This window comes from Pyxicephalus adspersus, chromosome 4 (assembly GCF_032062135.1).
Source record: "Pyxicephalus adspersus chromosome 4, UCB_Pads_2.0, whole genome shotgun sequence".
NCBI classification, from domain to species: Eukaryota; Metazoa; Chordata; class Amphibia; order Anura; family Pyxicephalidae; genus Pyxicephalus; species Pyxicephalus adspersus.
This window is the reverse complement of record NC_092861.1, coordinates 76,717,123-76,734,737: the sequence shown is the minus strand read 5'-3', so window position 1 is coordinate 76,734,737 and position 17,615 is coordinate 76,717,123. Positions and strand designations below refer to the sequence as shown.

The 17,615-nt window shown below is 34.7% G+C and overlaps 1 protein-coding gene across 1 annotated transcript in view; it reads left to right on the top strand.

Annotated features, from left to right (window-relative positions):
- ASCC3 (activating signal cointegrator 1 complex subunit 3) overlaps positions 1-17,615 on the top strand; it is a 322,696-nt gene that overhangs the window by 245,733 nt on the left and 59,348 nt on the right. Inside the window, exons 30-34 of the mRNA XM_072410198.1 lie at positions 4,809-4,946; positions 5,030-5,150; positions 6,808-6,940; positions 7,201-7,326; positions 16,865-16,976. Of these exons, the coding sequence (XP_072266299.1) occupies positions 4,809-4,946; positions 5,030-5,150; positions 6,808-6,940; positions 7,201-7,326; positions 16,865-16,976 (630 nt within the window). The remainder of the gene's footprint in view (positions 1-4,808; positions 4,947-5,029; positions 5,151-6,807; positions 6,941-7,200; positions 7,327-16,864; positions 16,977-17,615) is intronic.

The window sequence follows — 17,615 nt, the reverse complement described above, 5'->3', positions numbered from 1 at the left end:
CAATGATGTCCACTTCTATTTTGAGTAAAGCAATAAAACTATTTGTACAAAAAGTTCTCCAGATATTATAAATCTATTACATATTTCATTTTCACAGTGTATGTTCCCACTTCATATAAAGTTACTGCTGTTTATTACTTTTCATTTTAGAAAAATTGATGGAAAATTGTGATTCTTTTGCAAGTACAAAAGTGTCTACCTCTGTCAGAAAATGTCAACCTAATTTGTTTTTGAACAACTAATGTTTTCAAGTGTTGTACATAATACCCCTGGACATGGGTACAGTTTTATCATTAAAATAATATACATACCCAGTATTATTACACCTAAAGATCTTTGATGTGGGGAAATTAAAATTGAAATAGATTTTCTGATTATCCTAAAAAATAAATTATAAAAAAATATATATTTGAAAGGACTGTAAGCAGCCATAGACTTAGAAATAGGATCTGATTGACTTACATAAATCCTAAAAAAAAAAAGTTTCTGTGAAAGAAAAAATACTTACTAGTATGCACTCCAAAATGAAGTTTGCTTGGCCAATTCTTTCTCAGCATGACATAGCTTAAAAGGTTACCAACAGGAAATAACAAAACAAGGATTTTTATGTTAAATCACTTTTCTTTAAATGTAAGCTGCAGACTTTAAAAGATTGGAAGTAATTTAAACTAAAATAACATCACTTTTTGTGTTAACATATAGCTCAGAGAATAATGGTTGATTTTAGGTGTACATTTTACCCTGATTTTGTAATCTGCATGCATGTTCTAGGTAATTTTTCCAAAAACAATATATAAAGCCAAGGACCACCAGGCTTCTAATATAATTAGAAAAGGTTCATTGAACCCCCTTTTCTTTTCTGGAAGGGCATACCACACTGCCAATTAGCACCTACTTATTTTTTATCTTTATCAATGTCTCTGGCACCTTACACAATGGAGAATATTTTATTATGTAATAATGGTAAAATGTGGGCCTTCTTTATATAAGGTATATAATAGGTAAACAATATCTTAAAATTCAAAAAAAGTAATGAGGTTATTACGTTTATGTATATATTTTTATGTGCTAAGCTATTACCCTTACCAGTCACTTGATGCTGATAATGTCCCATATCCAAGTACTGATCTGTTACAACAGCTTGCCTAATATATTAATTCTGTTTTATTGCTAGAGTTTGCATTTAGCAGCTAGTGTAAAATGCCAACATGTCTGCCCTTTGCAGAGAGCTTGCTTTTTATGGCACCAAAGTGCCTCATAAAAAGTGAATACTCAATTATGACAGAGAAGTTTTTACTTCATTTAACATCTGCAGCAGATGTGATGTAAGTAAATTTCTGCATAAAAGACTTGCTTAACTTTTGTGATTGGATCTCATGGCACATGGCCCTTTCACCAGGCATTGCAGACAACCTAGGGGCATTACTCCGAAGCATATGGTATGAATATGATATGGACTGAAATCATAACACTAATAATTAGTGCTCTAAAAACTAAAAGTAAAAAATCAATAATAACTTGCAAATATGCTACAAAAATCATGTGCACTTAGCATCTTGAAACAATTCATCACACTCAAAGGGGCTGCACAATCTGTTAGCTCATTCTCATCCAATCTGGTCTTGCCTTTCCTTTTGGAGCCAGTATTGTCATCATTTTGCTGAGTTATACCCCGACTCAAATGCTTTTCAGACAAACAGGGTAATGTATCTGCTCAAATGGATTCCCTTATTTCTACAAAAGCTTTTTTTTTTTTTCACACCAATAATTTTTAGCACTTAGAAAAACAGGTATCAGAACCATGAGGAACGTTCAACATTATACACATGCTCAGAGGAGGAGGAGGAATTACTACTATTCAGCTTTGAAGATGATTGGATTTGTCATGAAGGAAGTTTTATTTCTCAGTTTGTAATAAGAAATCTTTCTTTTTTCGAGTCAGCTTACAGTGAAGTGTGCTTTTATCAGCCAGCAAAAACCTGTATGCTTTTATCAATGGTTCTAAAATCCAAAGAGTAGAGCAGGACAGAGTGGAAAATCATGATAGATAGCATTTTTCCCTTAAGCATAACACCATTATTCCTATCCTATCTCATAATAATTCAATTTCACTGCATTTTACTGCATAGTATGATGCCACTCCAGTCTTTTCATAATAAAGCATAATACTAAACTTTTTTAAAATAATTTATCTGGCTCACCAACTCTTGTATGTTCTTTTTTTGTTTGCGTAAACCTCCTAATTGGCAGCAAATACTGGGGGATCCACCAGCCGCGTCCTGTTTTTTACAGCTATCAGACCATGCTAACCATAAAAGCAGAAACATGAGCATACAAATACTAAGACCTGTGATATAACTGTACAGTAGCATATATAATATATATATATATATATACCTAAAATATTATGAATACTTTGTATTGAATTCAATACTGTTTTTTGTATTGAATCTAATAGTTTAAATAGTTTTATTTCATGTTTTTTTTTTTAAATGCGCTCCCTTTGGGTGTCAGGTATTGAAGGTGTATGGCATTGCCTGAATGCATGAATTACTCTATTCTGTAGGTTAGGTAATCTTTTTTGTGGATTTGGATGTGGTTCACAGGCATTGTTTGGTTTCTGAATGTTTTACATGTAGACCATGATGCAGATTTCTTATAATTCTTCTCATGTATTCTAACAATGCACAGAAAATATAAGCTAGTTTATATTTTGTAATAGAACTGTGAATTCCTGGAAACAGACATCAGTCAGTTATATGAAGAGAAAAGTATGATGCTTAAAGCCATGAGATTTGTTCCAATAGGTAAAATAGTTTTGTTTGCTGAAGTGATTTATGTGAAAGTTAGAGGGAGGTCAGCAAGAAGTGACCAGAGCTTCCTGCTGCTAGTTTGACAGTATATTAGTGCATTCTCCTGTAAAGGGTTCTATCCTCTTTCCTGGCTAAATTACTTTGCTTAGCGGGACATGACTAACTGCACCACAGGGCATCGCTCTCATGCAAGGCACAAAGACAAGAAAAAAATAAAGATTTACTGCTAATTTGTTCATATTCTTATTTGTAACATATTCTTGTCCAGAAAGAAGGTTGTGCTATCGGTATATAGTCGTAGGGAATAAAAAATGTGATTTTGACAGGTAGTCTACGTTGCAAGAGTACTCTATCAATTATTGACATTTTCCTTTTTATTTTTACCTCTATCAGTGTACTATTTTAAGAGATTTCATTATATTTAATAAAACGAAACTAACATTTATATTTTTATGCTTACAGTATTGAATTTTCAGAACAGTAGAATATTTATTTTCTCACTTCCATGGCTATCTGTATGTCACGTGATAGTCATCATTTGTTTCTTTTTTTTTCTTTCTTTTATTTTTTACAAATGCATTACAAACGTGTAACATTGCAGAAATATTCAAAGGAATAAATTAATCTTTAAAGAAAGTCAAGTTTTGGTACAGGATATCAATAAATATACAATTGATATTCCTTGCAAATGCTCTAAAATATGTTTTTTTTTATGCCAGGCTTGATAACAGCATTCTGAAATTCAATCCTGCTTTAAAATAATCTCCAAGGTAGTAGACTCCTGTCTTCCTCCTAAATTTTATAGCATGTTTTTCTTGCAGCAATCTGTATTCCAAAAGTGAATTAGAATCTCCCAGAGCTCTTACAATCCTGCTGCATTTCTCAGCAGATGGATTGAGTGCAGCAGCCTATGATGATGACATCATCAGTAGAAGGATGATTGTCTATGACAGTAAGCATTACCGTAATTTATTTTAAAAGATATGGAAAGGGAAATAGGGGTGAAAGGGTTGCTGGGTGCCTAATTTAAGTTTTATGTTGCCAAACATCAATTGTTAGACATTTGTAAATTGGTCGCATTACTACAGGTCAATTTTCTTATCATTTCTTTCAACCTCAGGTTTACGGATAGCCAAATCCTTACTGCTGACACTGATGGGGGAAACGCTGAACTATTAGGGGAAAATGACCATGTGTTTTAACAGAACCACATTCCTAATTAATTAAAACAAATCTTCTTACTCAAAATCAGGAGAAAAGCATGTGTATAATAAAATTGGGGTCAGTGCCCTGCATTTTAGATTTTCTCACTAACAATGGAATGTTTAAAAAACAGTTATTTGATATATAAGCTATTTAATAAGTCCCACACTTTATGGAAACTAACACGATTTCACTAACATTCTGTGTAACTTAGAGACAAAGGACTATATATTGTTTCCATTTTATCTGGGTAGCATCTCCTAAGTTTGTTAATAGATAGATAATAGATTTTGGGACACCACACTGTAAAGATAAAAATTTTAAAGGCTTACTAAAATACACATTTCAATACAAAAGAATTCATTAAATCTTGTGTATTTTATGTGTGTCCCAAATAAAATCAGTCGTTGTACCCCATCAGGGACATTTTATATCTTAGTAGGGAACAGGTAGACTAAGGATAGCTTGAGTTTTAAATAAGATTTTAAAAAACATGTTGCAAAAAACAAGGGTAAAGAAGATCTAACAAAAGAAATGTAAATGTTCTATGCATTTTACATGTTTTTAGTCTTACATGTTTAGCAGTTCCTACCCACCATGGAACAAACTTGCGCAGAAACTAGTTCTAGTTCTCTAGGTGTTGATATGTACTCTTGTGTGAGTTAAGGTTATTGAAGTTCTTAATATGCTTTTCCCCTATTTATTGGGTTTGTGATATCAGTGTTCACTGTGCTTTGAATTTCTTGCCTCAACAAATATTTATAATGTATGAATATTTTTATTTCTATTTAGATGAATGACATCATTGCAACTGTAAGAGATTCCAACCTGAAGCTCACACTTGCCTTTGGAATTGGAATGCATCATGCAGGGCTGCACGAAAGAGATCGCAAGACAGTGGAAGAGCTTTTTGTGAACTGTAAGATTCAGGTATAGTATCTTTTAAAAACTAAAATATATCCTGCCTAATTTGTATCTGTCATAACCTTTTTAATTTTTTTTTAACCTATTAGGTTCTCATTGCGACCAGCACACTGGCTTGGGGTGTGAATTTCCCAGCTCACCTGGTTATTGTCAAGGGGACTGAATTTTATGATGGAAAAACTAGGAGATATGTAGATTATCCAATCACAGGTAATTTGCAGCATCCAGCTTATCCCCTATAAAAATCATTTTATGTTTAGATATTACCTCATTCATTACAGAGTTGTATTTATACTACATTGTACATGTATGGAATTGTGGAATTATCTTATGCATAAAGCAGTAATCAAATCTGTGCTCTGAAATATATGCTTTTTAAATTAGTTTTTAACCTGCTTTGCTGGTAAATGATATCTGATTTTAAAATTAAAATGCAAATTAAAATATTAAATTAAAAATTAAATAAAAAAGATACTTTGTAGTGACCTATGCTGCTCCTTTTGTTATCTTATCTAATGGATGATTGCCTATTGGATATTGTAGATTCTTTATTGCTTGCTTTTATATTACTGCTCCCTAGCAGTTCTTCTATTGTTTCCCATTGGTAAGATGTAATTGCATGAAGTCAGAACACAGACAGCCAATCAGACTTTTAAAAGAAAAGTATGATTTTACACACGCTTTTACAGCTGCTATGTAGGAATTGCTAGCAAGATGTGACATCAGGGAGCTATAAAAGGATTACAGCCTTCACACAGGTACTGTTATATGTGATAGCAAAAGGAACAGCATTTGTGTTTTAAGATCAAGTCATTTCAAGTGGATTTTTTTTGTTTTTTCTGCCAAGTGTAAGTACAATAGGTAATGTAATGGCATAGGTCACTTTAAATACATTTTTCTCAAGTTTCCACTTTTTTGGAAATAAAGGACAATGCCATGTTTAGGTTCACAATAAGTACAGTGAAACAACTAATAAAGCCTATCTGTAAACACATTTTTCTTTTGTAGAAAATCAGAATACATTTAAAAAAAATTATTTTGTCTGTCTCGTTTATAATTTAACTTGTATCCACAATATTTCATGTGGCAAAATGATGAGATGTATTTTGCACTTTGAATAAACCGTATTAGGCATATCCATTGACATTGCTACAAGAACTGGATCTGATGGATAGTTTATGCAAAATTATAACTTTGTTATGTTCAAAAACATGAAAATTACAGCCTTTAAAGTCTAAGCAAACTTTATTTCTGTGGTGTTATTTCTCATGATTATGATTTCAGAGAGCCGTTTGTTAAACTCTGAACTCCACACAAATGTAATTTAAGGGTTCCTAGAATGAACTGTCTCAAATACATAAGTCTGGTCAATTACCCTCTTGTAATCATGTCTACAGCACTATAAACTCTGGGAGATGACCAAAGCTGTATCATTTTGCACAATACGTTCAGTTGTTTAACAGTTTGGTATAGTGATGATACAGAGTAGTCCATATTCTGTTGTTAAATTGTTATAATGGTATACAAGCATTTTTCTTTTCCCATACAATCATTTTAGTGTCTGCACAGGAAAAAAGAGCAAAGACTAGGGGCAGACTTGTGGTAAGCTGTATTGTTTACACAAGACTGGCTGCAAAGGATTACAGATCCTTTGCAGCTGATACAGATATTATTTGTTATACAAGAAGTAGTAAAATACCACATACAAAATACACATATCTGAAATAAATAAATAAATATATATATATATTTTTTTTTCCTATTTATTTAATTTAGATATGTGTAATTTGTATGTAGTATTTTACTACGTCTTGTATGTTGCATAAATTCAAATGACAGTAATGAAATATTATTATTTTTTTATTAGACGTTCTTCAAATGATGGGTCGAGCTGGAAGGCCCCAGTTTGATGACCAGGGCAAAGCTGTGATCCTAGTTCATGATATAAAGAAAGATTTTTACAAGAAGTTTCTCTATGAACCATTTCCTGTTGAATCAAGGTAAGAACATATTTAACCACAAAGCATCACATAGCGCTTAGGTAAGAAATTAGTTAAGATGTATTTTTCTTTCTTATAACTAGTCTTGGCACATTACTTCTGCTTTAATAAACTTTCAGAATAGCCTGCTTCAAGATATTACCACATTGAATGTGCATTGTATAGTTGATATGACTTTCATTTTTTTGGTTTTTTTGTTTTTTTACATATGCTAAGACATTTTTTGTAATCCTGAAATCTGTATTTCCTTAACTCTAAAGCTTGCTGGAGGTACTATCTGACCACTTGAATGCTGAAATTGCAGCTGGAACAATTACATCAAAGCAAGATGCCATGGACTACATCACTTGGACATACTTCTTCCGTCGACTGCTGATGAACCCTAGGTGAGACATTCTTCTCACCTTCTAAGATAGTTATATTGATGTTTGTTTTATTTATTTTATAAAGTAGGGTAGTTTAGTCCAGTTTTTATTACTATCTTTGTTCCTGCTTGGGAGAATCCCCTGTTTGTCCATTAGCATAGAAACCGTAAAGCAGGGGAAAGATAAATCTTTTATAAATCTTTTTGGTCAAAGGAAGAGATGAGGAAAAATCATCCAACTGAATATGCATAATTATGCTTTGCTTAACTATTACGCTTCTACATTATTATTTTAGTTTTGTTTACCCTGAATTTAGGGACCGTAAAAATGCATAGGTTTTAAAAAAACATGCAGTTAGGTTGGGATTAGGCTTTCAGCTTTCCCTCAAAAAAAAAGTTAGTTACATGATTATAAAATGTTGCGTAATATGTTTGCACTATATAAATACTGCCTAATAATAATAATAATGATAAAAATAATAGACTTTCATTCATATATCACAGCTGTGATGTATGAGATTTACCTCCACTGGTCACCATTATGTTAGAGGTGCTCTCACATCTGAGTTGTGTTGGTGTGCACTGAAAAAACAAGGCAAGCAGCATGTCTGTTTAGTGTTGTGGCAGCTTTTAGTTTTCTCAAATCACTGCTACATTACTTTACAGTGGATGACATTTTAAACTTAAAACAAACTAGTTAATGGCCTTCGGAAGTGGTTACCTTCCAGGAAGGATGTTAGTATATGTCAGGTTTAACCATTAACTCGCATATCTCTTTAGCCAAGAGACAAAATCAACTTTCTGCTCCATGTTATAAGAAAGAGTCCAGGAAAAGTAACAGCATTCATCTGCAGAGGTTGTTAATGGGACATGTTCCAGTATTATCTTGTAATGAAGGGATTTAGTCAATGTTCTGAGAAATACCATATATGTGTTTGTTTTACCTTCTCAATCACAATCTGCTGTTGCCTGTGCAATGGATTCTCAACTGATCCAGTTCAAGTGAGTAATTGAGCTTCTGATTTGGAGGGTGTGGCTGCTGGCAGGTCACATTATCCACAGGAATGTTAAAGAGCTGCTTGCTGAATAGGCTGTTAAAGGCAAACTGAAGGCTTTGCTACAATGATTAAATTAGGTCACTTCATGATTGTCTTGCCTGTAAAAGTTCCTTTGTTTCCTTGTGTATTTACACACATGGTTTTTCCTATTTTTCAAGAAGTACTGAGTTAAAGAGAAATAATGCTGTCTTTTCAGTGATGTCTTTAAAAACTTCAACATATATTTAAACCTGGTCATTAAATGCATCCTCCTAAAAATGCTGTAGTGTGTATGTTCTGTCTCCGCCCTCAAAATCTGTTTATGTGCTGTTGCCCTGTCACAGATGGCTAAGCTGTAGATGTTCTACCCCACTAAGAATGCTCCACTGTTGTCATCACCCTGCCCTAAAAATGCGTGCAGCCTTTTCTGGAGCGCAAACATATATACATGAAACTACCTGATTTTACAGCTCTAAGATGAAAAAAAAAAAAAAAAAAAAAAAAAATATATATATATATATATATATATATATATATATATATATAATAAAGCTGAAAACCGTGTAGGAGAGAACTACACTGACCCTACACTATAGAGAACTACACTGACCACCAGTGTAATATTATATACATACAAGTTCGAACAAGCCCTTTACTGACCACCAATTGATGAGGGCAATCTTTTTCTTATGAATACCAATCCGAAGGGAAAAGACCCTGACCATCAGTGTATTGAACCCTATTTTTTGTAGAAAAAAGTTCTTCTTCAAGAACTACCAATGTAAAAAAAAAATACTTTACATGCGAGGTAAAGATAGAATAACACTACTACTGAAATTGAAGTGATCATGGCTGCAGTTGGGTTTTTTAGTAAAACAAAATATCAGCAGTCATTTGTTGCATAATCCATTACAATTACTTGGTGAACAGGACAAATCATACTGATATACAAGGCCTGTCTATTAAATAACAAGACTAATATAATAACTCAATTTTATTTTTTGATATGACAATTCTAATGCTTGATTCCTTCAATATACTCTCCATTCACACTTAAGCGCACTGATACAGTCTCGTTTTCCACTGGTTGAAAGCGCTAAGCAGAACAGTTTCTGTCAGCTGTTTCAACATATCTGATGTTTTTTTCTTTATTGGCTTAAAGCATGTTCCTTTAAGCACTGATTTCAAATTAGGAAATTGAAAAATAGTCACATAGTGCCAAATCTGGTGAATATGGAGGACGTTCCAGTGTAGTAATATGTTTGTCCGTCAATCACAGAAAGTGCAGTATGAGAAGGAGCATTGTTCTGATGAAGAATGAAACCATTTTCTGGCCGCATTTTTCTGACTCTCAGTTTTGTGAAAACTTCCTATTAAGAAGTTTGTTTTACTATTGTGCCTTCTGAAGCTCATTCTGCCAAAATGATGCCCTTCATGTAAGAAAAAAAAAACGTAATGACCGTGGCTTTGAATTTGGACTTGCTTTGACTTGTTTTTTGACCAGCTCCAGTTTCCCAGTCAGCGCACGGTACTTACTTGACATGTTTTTTGATTCTTGGTGATGAAGATGTTTTCCAGTGCATTGACTGTCATTTTGTTTCTGAGTCATACTGAAGGTCCAAGTTTGATGACTTTTTGAAAAAGGTTCCGATCCGATCCATTGGAGCTGCTCGAGAGGTTTGTACAGTGCGTTAGAGCTTTATACACCACCCCCTCAGCCAGAGTGGCCACCAACGGGGAACTCCCACAACCTTTCAATATCACCAATGGAACAAGGCAGTGGTGCCCCTTGTCTCCATTGTTATTTATTTTAACTTTGGAGCCCTTTTTAAGAGATGTCTGTTCTAATAGGAACATAAAAGGAGTCCAAGTCAGTCATTCTGAACGCAAGGTGGCAGCATATGCAGACGACCTGTTATTTTACATCTCTTCACCAGTCACAAACCTTCCTAATCTGCTAGCAGAATTTCGTACATATGCAGATTTATCAAATTATTGAATTAATCTCCAGAAGTCAGAGGCTCTAAATATTACCGCCCCGAGAGGAAATCAATTGGCCCTAACACCGTCTTACCCTTTTAGCTGGCTGTCTACTTCCATTAAGTACCTAGGTACACAGTTACTTGCTGATTTGTCACGCATTGTGGAACTTAACTTTTTGCCACTTCTCAACCGTATTAGGAAGGACCTCCTGAAATGGCGTCAAATAGCTTTTACATGGTTTGGGAGGTGTAATATAGTGAAGATGAACGTGATGCCTAGAGTGTTATAAATGTTACAGGCACTCCCGGTACATGTTCCTTTTGCATATTATGAGTAAATTCAGGTCAAAGTTTACGAGGTTTATATGGTCTTCGGGTCCTCCTCAGATAGGAGTTAAAATTTTTGGACTGCCAAAGGCAATAGGAAGGTGTGGCATTTCCAGACCCATTATTATATCAACAAGATGTTCACTTGACTAGGTTGTTGGACGGGTGTACTTAACAGTAGGTCTAAACTCTGGATAAGCTTGGAAGGCACTCATCACCAACCCCAATTGACACTTTGGCATGGGTCCCAAATACGATCAAAGCTTCTATTATGCAACACCCTATGATTGGGACGACTGTTTAAGTAGTCTCTCAGTTATACTCCTCTCAAAAGGTAGTTGATTATCCATCTCCGTTGTCTCTCATACTGGGATGTCCAGAGTTTCCATCTGGGATCTCTGATGCAATTTTTCACCAGTGGCGTGCCAAGGGTGTTTACAGGGCATTTCATTTTCTACAGGATAGGTCCTGGTATCCCTTGCCTGAGTTGCAAAGTGCTAAGGAGTTGCCTCCTTTGGATCCATGGCACTGTATACAACTTATGTGTTACGCGCTCTTCCACAGCCAGAAACCTTTTGCCGCTTCTTGTTGCCTTTGGAATCTTTGTGTGAGAGGATCCTTGTCTTATTCGTACCAGGCACTATTAGCTGCACATGCACCTGAAACTCCTGGCTTTGTGACCCGGTGGGAGACAGACATGAAAATGAAATTTTCAGAAACTCAAAAGGATATGTTACTTCAGTTTAGCCACAAAGCTGCAGTTTGCAATAAATACCAGGAGAGAAATTACAAGCTGGCCACTCAGTGGTATGGAAGGCCCTCTAAATTGGCTAAGATCTACCCCAATACTGACACTATCTGCTGGAGATGTGTATCGGCTCTTGGTACGTTATTTTTTGGGAGTGCCCTTCTTTGTCTACTTACTGGTCTTCTGTGGCAGACTTTGTCCATAAGCTCACGGATATTGATATCAAAGATAAACCTGCTTTGGCATTACTCCATGTTTCTGATATGTCGAAAAAGGCATATAAAAACTCTTTGTTGCGACATCTCTTGAATGCCGCAAAGGCATGCATTCCTGCAATGTGGAAGTGTGACAAACCCCCAACCTTTGGGCAATGGCTAAGGAGGGTGGCGGATGTTTACCGTATGGAAGACTATGGATGACAGCTGGGACAAATCAGACCGATAAATATATCCAGACCTGGTATTACTGGGTTCAGTTTAGTACATCTGCAGGGTATGGTAGATTGGCCGGTGACTCTCCTTGTGAAGAGTGAGTTACTTTGATTGTAAAGACTGAACTGACACATTAAGTCACGACACCCCCCCCTCCCACCACCACCACCACACCCTCCTCTCTACCATAGTATTGGTGGGTTGGGCAGGCTGTATGTAGCATAAGGCACAAATGACCATTGCCAAGGTTATCAAAGTTAGGGGGGTAGTCCCAGGCCTCAAAATGTTTCAAAATGTGCTCATTTTCTGTTGATGCCCTTTGGCTATTTGTGGCAAAATGTATCAAGATAACTTTAGTGATAAGGGAGTTTTTAATGCAGACAGAATGGTCTTTTTAGTAGACAAGAATCCATCTGTCATTTATCTTGTTTATGGCCTGAACATTTGAAAAGTACTTTAGCATAAACAGTGGGCCCCGTGTTGCTCCCAACAAATCATTATAGTCATCACTAAGAAAAAAAAATGCTTTTTTTTCAAATATGGCATTGGAGCTTAAAAATCAATAGTACAGCTATTGTCCTGACATATAGCTATGAAATTGAACATTTAAAAATGACCATGCCACAGCTTACCTTTTGATTTTAGTGTGTGGCAAGTTATTTGATACCAGCACAGAATATGGTTAAAAAATGGGTGAAGTTCTAAAATCTGGTTAGTAATATTGGACACTCATTACTAATAAAGATATACCCTAGAAAATAAAATGCATTGATTTTGTCATACAACCAACTGTAGTTCTTAACCATTTATAAAGAAGTGCAGGTTGTTCCCTTGCAAGGTGAATTTTTCCCTGATTTCTACAATATTCACTAATCTAAGTAAAAGTTACCTTGCAAAGTGTTAATTTACATTGCTAAGTAAACAGCCTAGTCTAATTTAAGTAATAAACCCCCTTGTCTTTTTGCCTTAAGACGTACTAATGATTACCTTTGTTAACGACATGGTATAGTTTGCACCTCCTCACTGTCACAGCTATACTGTAGTTTTGTTTTTCCGAAGAGAAACAATGGCATGTGTGACATAAAAAACTAAGGGCAGATAAAATCTCATAAATTAAGTTTATGGAAAGCATTATATTGACTGTACATTTCACACTGAGCTGAAAGTAAACAGTCACATGGTAGGAAAACAATATATTTATTAAAATAATAAAATCACGTAATACTTATATGAAGCAATCAGGTCTTTTTTATGTGCTGGAAAACAACACTTTTTTCATTTTAATAGAGATATTGAGGGGAAAAAAACAAATTGTTCACTTTTCAGAACCTCGGTCAGTAATTTAGACAGTCAGAGGCTAAAAACCAGCATTTTTTGTTGTGTAGTAGCTTGAGTATTTCGTGCATTACTTAAATAGAACACATTAGAGAGTTCTCATACTTACTCACATAAATGTGTCAAATAGTCTTATTTACATGTTACCATCAGTGGCAGCCGTTTTCAATTTACACTCTCCTGAAATCTATATACAGCCTTCAGGAATTTTCCAGCTATTATTTCTATGTTAATAAAATTGCTGATTTTTTTCCTTTTTCTTTATTTTCTATTTTTCTAAGTTGCCTAATGTGTGCAGGTCATTATTACATTCTTTCTTTATATTTTTCTTAAGTTTATACCTCAGTCTTTAAATACTTTACAACTGCAGTCAAGATGTATTAAGCTTACAGCTATCCACAGTTCTCTTTCAAGCTAACTTTACTAAAATATGGTCATTAGGAGAACTTGGTACATCCTATTTGTTTTATAAAAAAGAAAAAATGGTCTGTGAAACAAGAAGGGAATGGTATTTTAACAATACAGAGTTATAACTTATTCAAACTCAATGTAAACCTGTCACAAGCTTTAACAGCTGAGCATGATTTGAAAAACTACATATTCAGAGGTTACCTTTTGACACCCCAACTCTCGGACCACATGTTGTCCATTTAATATGAATAAACACATCATTACCTAATACAGAAGGCGATTAAGTGGAAGCAAGGATATGACTGACTTTTAAAGAGAAACCCTTAATTTGCCTAAAACCTCAGATGCCTATATCTCTGGATTGTTTCAAACCTGTTTTATGAATATGAAATTTATATTTTGCATTCATTTGAACTGGCCAGAGTTATTTTACCCTTGTTCTAGATTTAGGTAGAGGTCAGATGTGCAGGCATAACCCAATCCCAAAACAATTTTTTTCTTATCAATTGATTTGTTTATTCGATCACACATCAAATTGTCCAGTTATGCACTTTAATTTTAGTCTCCTATCCAATGTCATTAGCTGGTCATTACATGCTGTCATTAAAAAGAGAAAGCTGTTCAGGTAAACTAGTTGCATGTTCAGTGATAGGGAACATCCTAAAACAATGAAATAACAATTATTTCTTTGAGTTCATTGCAACAGTTGTACCAGTCTATAATACTGTTATAAATATCAATGTTTTTATGCATTTAAAAAACTTTTAATTTTATCCTATTGTTTGTGTTTCACAAGGATATAGCATTGCCATAGAATTCTTTATATTTAATTTCTTGATACCTAATATCTTCAGTCCAAAATTGATCATTTCTAGATGTTGTTGGTTGTTCTGAGGGATTTTCTATGAGGAACATAAATATTTTTTTATACCATTCAGCGCTTGTGCAACAATTAATTCTCTGTTGTTTTTGAAGCTGTTTGCATTTATATACTTCTGTATTTTTTATGGTACAGAGGGGCTTGTTATTTTCCTGCATTGGAATACTAATAGAAGTTTGACTGTCTAGCCCATGTGCTAGATGCTGTTAGTATAAAACTGCCTTTGACTTTCACACCTCTCAGGGGACAAGTAATTGTTGTGTTCAAACAGCCTGTAATTGTGATCCCGCTGGCTTTCTCAGTACGCTTCTGGCTATTAGAGTCATTAAACAACTCGGCACCTGTTAACAGCATTGTAAATATTCAACCCTGCTTGTATGCTGCTTGAGACCAATATCGAGAAGGCTGGCAGAGCTCAGCTTCATAAATTAAAGCTTCTGACAAGTCAATTATTGTAAAGCTGGGTTTCATTGTGAATTAAATGAAATAACGTGGTGATAAAATGGTAGGCTGTCTGTTTACAGCAAGGACAAAATAATGACTGGATGATTCAATGCATCTAGGCATAGTGGTCATACTTTAGCTGTAATTTTATACTTTTATTGTTTTTTTCTCGAACTTGGATTGAAGTATAACAGTGGAAACATAATAATGCACTTACCTAATACTAACACATAGTTAAAATTTTATTTGTATTTTATGTCTATTTTTTCACCCTGTGGTTTCAGTGCTCATTTCTATGAAGTTTTGTCAGTGTTTGTCCTCATTTTTAATTTTCAAATTCCATTTGTCACATGAGCACTCAGCATAAAACTGATGGATTGTAAAAAAAATTACCAATGTAATTTTGTTTTAAAGTAAAAAAACCCAATAAAAATATTATTTTATGTTAGCTAGCTCATTAGTATTATTAGGCCAAATGTTTTGGGCATTAGGTAAAAGTATCCTTTTTTCTAATATTTACATAGTATTTGAATGTAGACATAGTACATATTAGAAGCACAGTTTTTTTGCCTGCATTGTAATTGAACTAAATTTAGACAATAGCACAGTGTGGAAATGCAGATAAAACAATCTTTCACAATGATAACCTAAACATAGTATACTGTGAAATTTTCTCACACAAGTGCAAAAAAAAAAAAAATACCTACGTCAGGCATCTCAGGAGGCTCTTTGGGTGTTCCTTCTGCACATGCCCGAGATGCATGTGGAGTGAGATCGGCATCTTTTTTTTTTTTCGTCCTACGTCACCTAATCTCGAGCCTGGGTCGAGTGAGGTGGGATGAACAACCAGGAAGAAGAGGAAAAGATGGCGACGCCCGGAGCGCTGGCTCCAGGACAGATCCTGGGTCTACGCTGGACCCGATGGAAGAGACCTCCGGATTGATCGGACTGCCCTGCAGGATTGAAGGTAAGTAAATTTTTTTTGTTTTAGGCTTTTTGGGTTTCGTTCCTCTTTAAGTCTAACAAAATCTTGGCAGCCTGCAAGCTTTGTTTAAGAGATCAGGTATTCCTTGTTTTAGGGTGATTGATACTATGTGCATTGTATTAAGAATGCATTTAGGCAAGGTAAACACACTTACATTAACATGCTTTTTTAAATTAGTTTTGTACTTTTGTATTTTTACGTTTTTACTATTTTTTCACTGCAGAAACCAACGTACTTTTTCCCCCTAGTGTTGTTTTCATGCAATTCATGTGACCCATATAACTGCATCATCACATTGGTTGAAACAATGAAAATTTTTACATCTTATTGCTTTGGGCCTGTTTTTAGCAATGAAGACCAGTTCACATGGTTAGACTGATCACTTCCAGTTCTTTCATTGCTTGATAAATATATTTAAATATGTTTGTCCATAATGAGGTCACCTATTTCATTTATGTATTCTGGTTAGTATTGGACAGTAAGCCATGTATAAAGTTGCACAATGTGTGAAGTTTAAATGGAGCTAGAAAAGACAACTTCAAGATGAAGTCGTCCACTGAGAAACTCAAAAACTAGTTTAGGGTATGGGTTATGCTGTGCTAATTAGAGGGATCCACACATGGCATACAAAAAATGTAGCTCACACATATATAGCCAGCTCCCAGAGGTTTCTGAACACTCTTCCATTTGGTATACATTTGACATCTTTCTGTTCACTGTGTGATGTAAACAGTACCGTTTGTGTCCTTAGTGAAATAGCTTGGTAGTAAATGCATTTATCTGGTTTGCAGGCATGTGATTTAAATAATGGGGTGTCAAACCAAGTTAGCCAGGAATTAGTGCAAAAGACAACCTAAAATTAGAAACAGTGTGCAGAACTATTTTAACTGTTAATATATTATTTTTTGAGTTTCTGTAGCAAGCAAATTGAAACAGGAATTTGGTCATGGTGGTTTAATTATTTTCTTTGTTTCGTTTAGTTACTACAGCTTGGAGGATGTTGGGCATGATACTATGAACAAATTCCTTTCGAATCTTGTGGAGAAATCACTCATTGACCTTGAGTGCTCATACTGTATAGAAATTGCAGAGGTAAGATCCTTAATAGTTTAACATTCATTAATTCTATACAATTACCTCGTTTTGTGATTTGGAAGCACTGACAGAAATGAAGGAATATTTGAAACAGGAATACTATTAACATGTGATGATTGGAAGACTGTTGAGCTGAATGAGGGAAACATATTGGATCATTAGAAGTGCCTATTATAACTCACAGAGATGTTTATGCAGAAAAAATTCTGCAATCACAGACTGCTCACTGTTTTATGCAGCAAATCTTTCATTATGTGTTTGCTGTATCCCTTCTTTGGCGAAGTTGGTACGGAGATTGACAGTGTGAAAGGAAACTAAGCTGTCTCCTCAACAGTCGCTCTCAGTGAGACATCCAACTGTTTGTGACCAATAATATTCAGAATTTAAGGCTACTTTTTCACAATACACCTCTCATCAGAGCTCTAGGATTCTAGATGTGATTACTAGTGTTGGTGTTCGAATTCGGTTGTCCTTATATTCGACCCGAATATGGCAGTTTGAATTCGGATAGACCCAACCCGAAAAACACGGGATTCGACGGCACAAATTCATGTGTAAAAAAATGTGTTAAACAAAAAGAATCATGTTAAAAAAATTTATTAAAGGTGTATGACTTGCGTAACTACTTTTTATTTT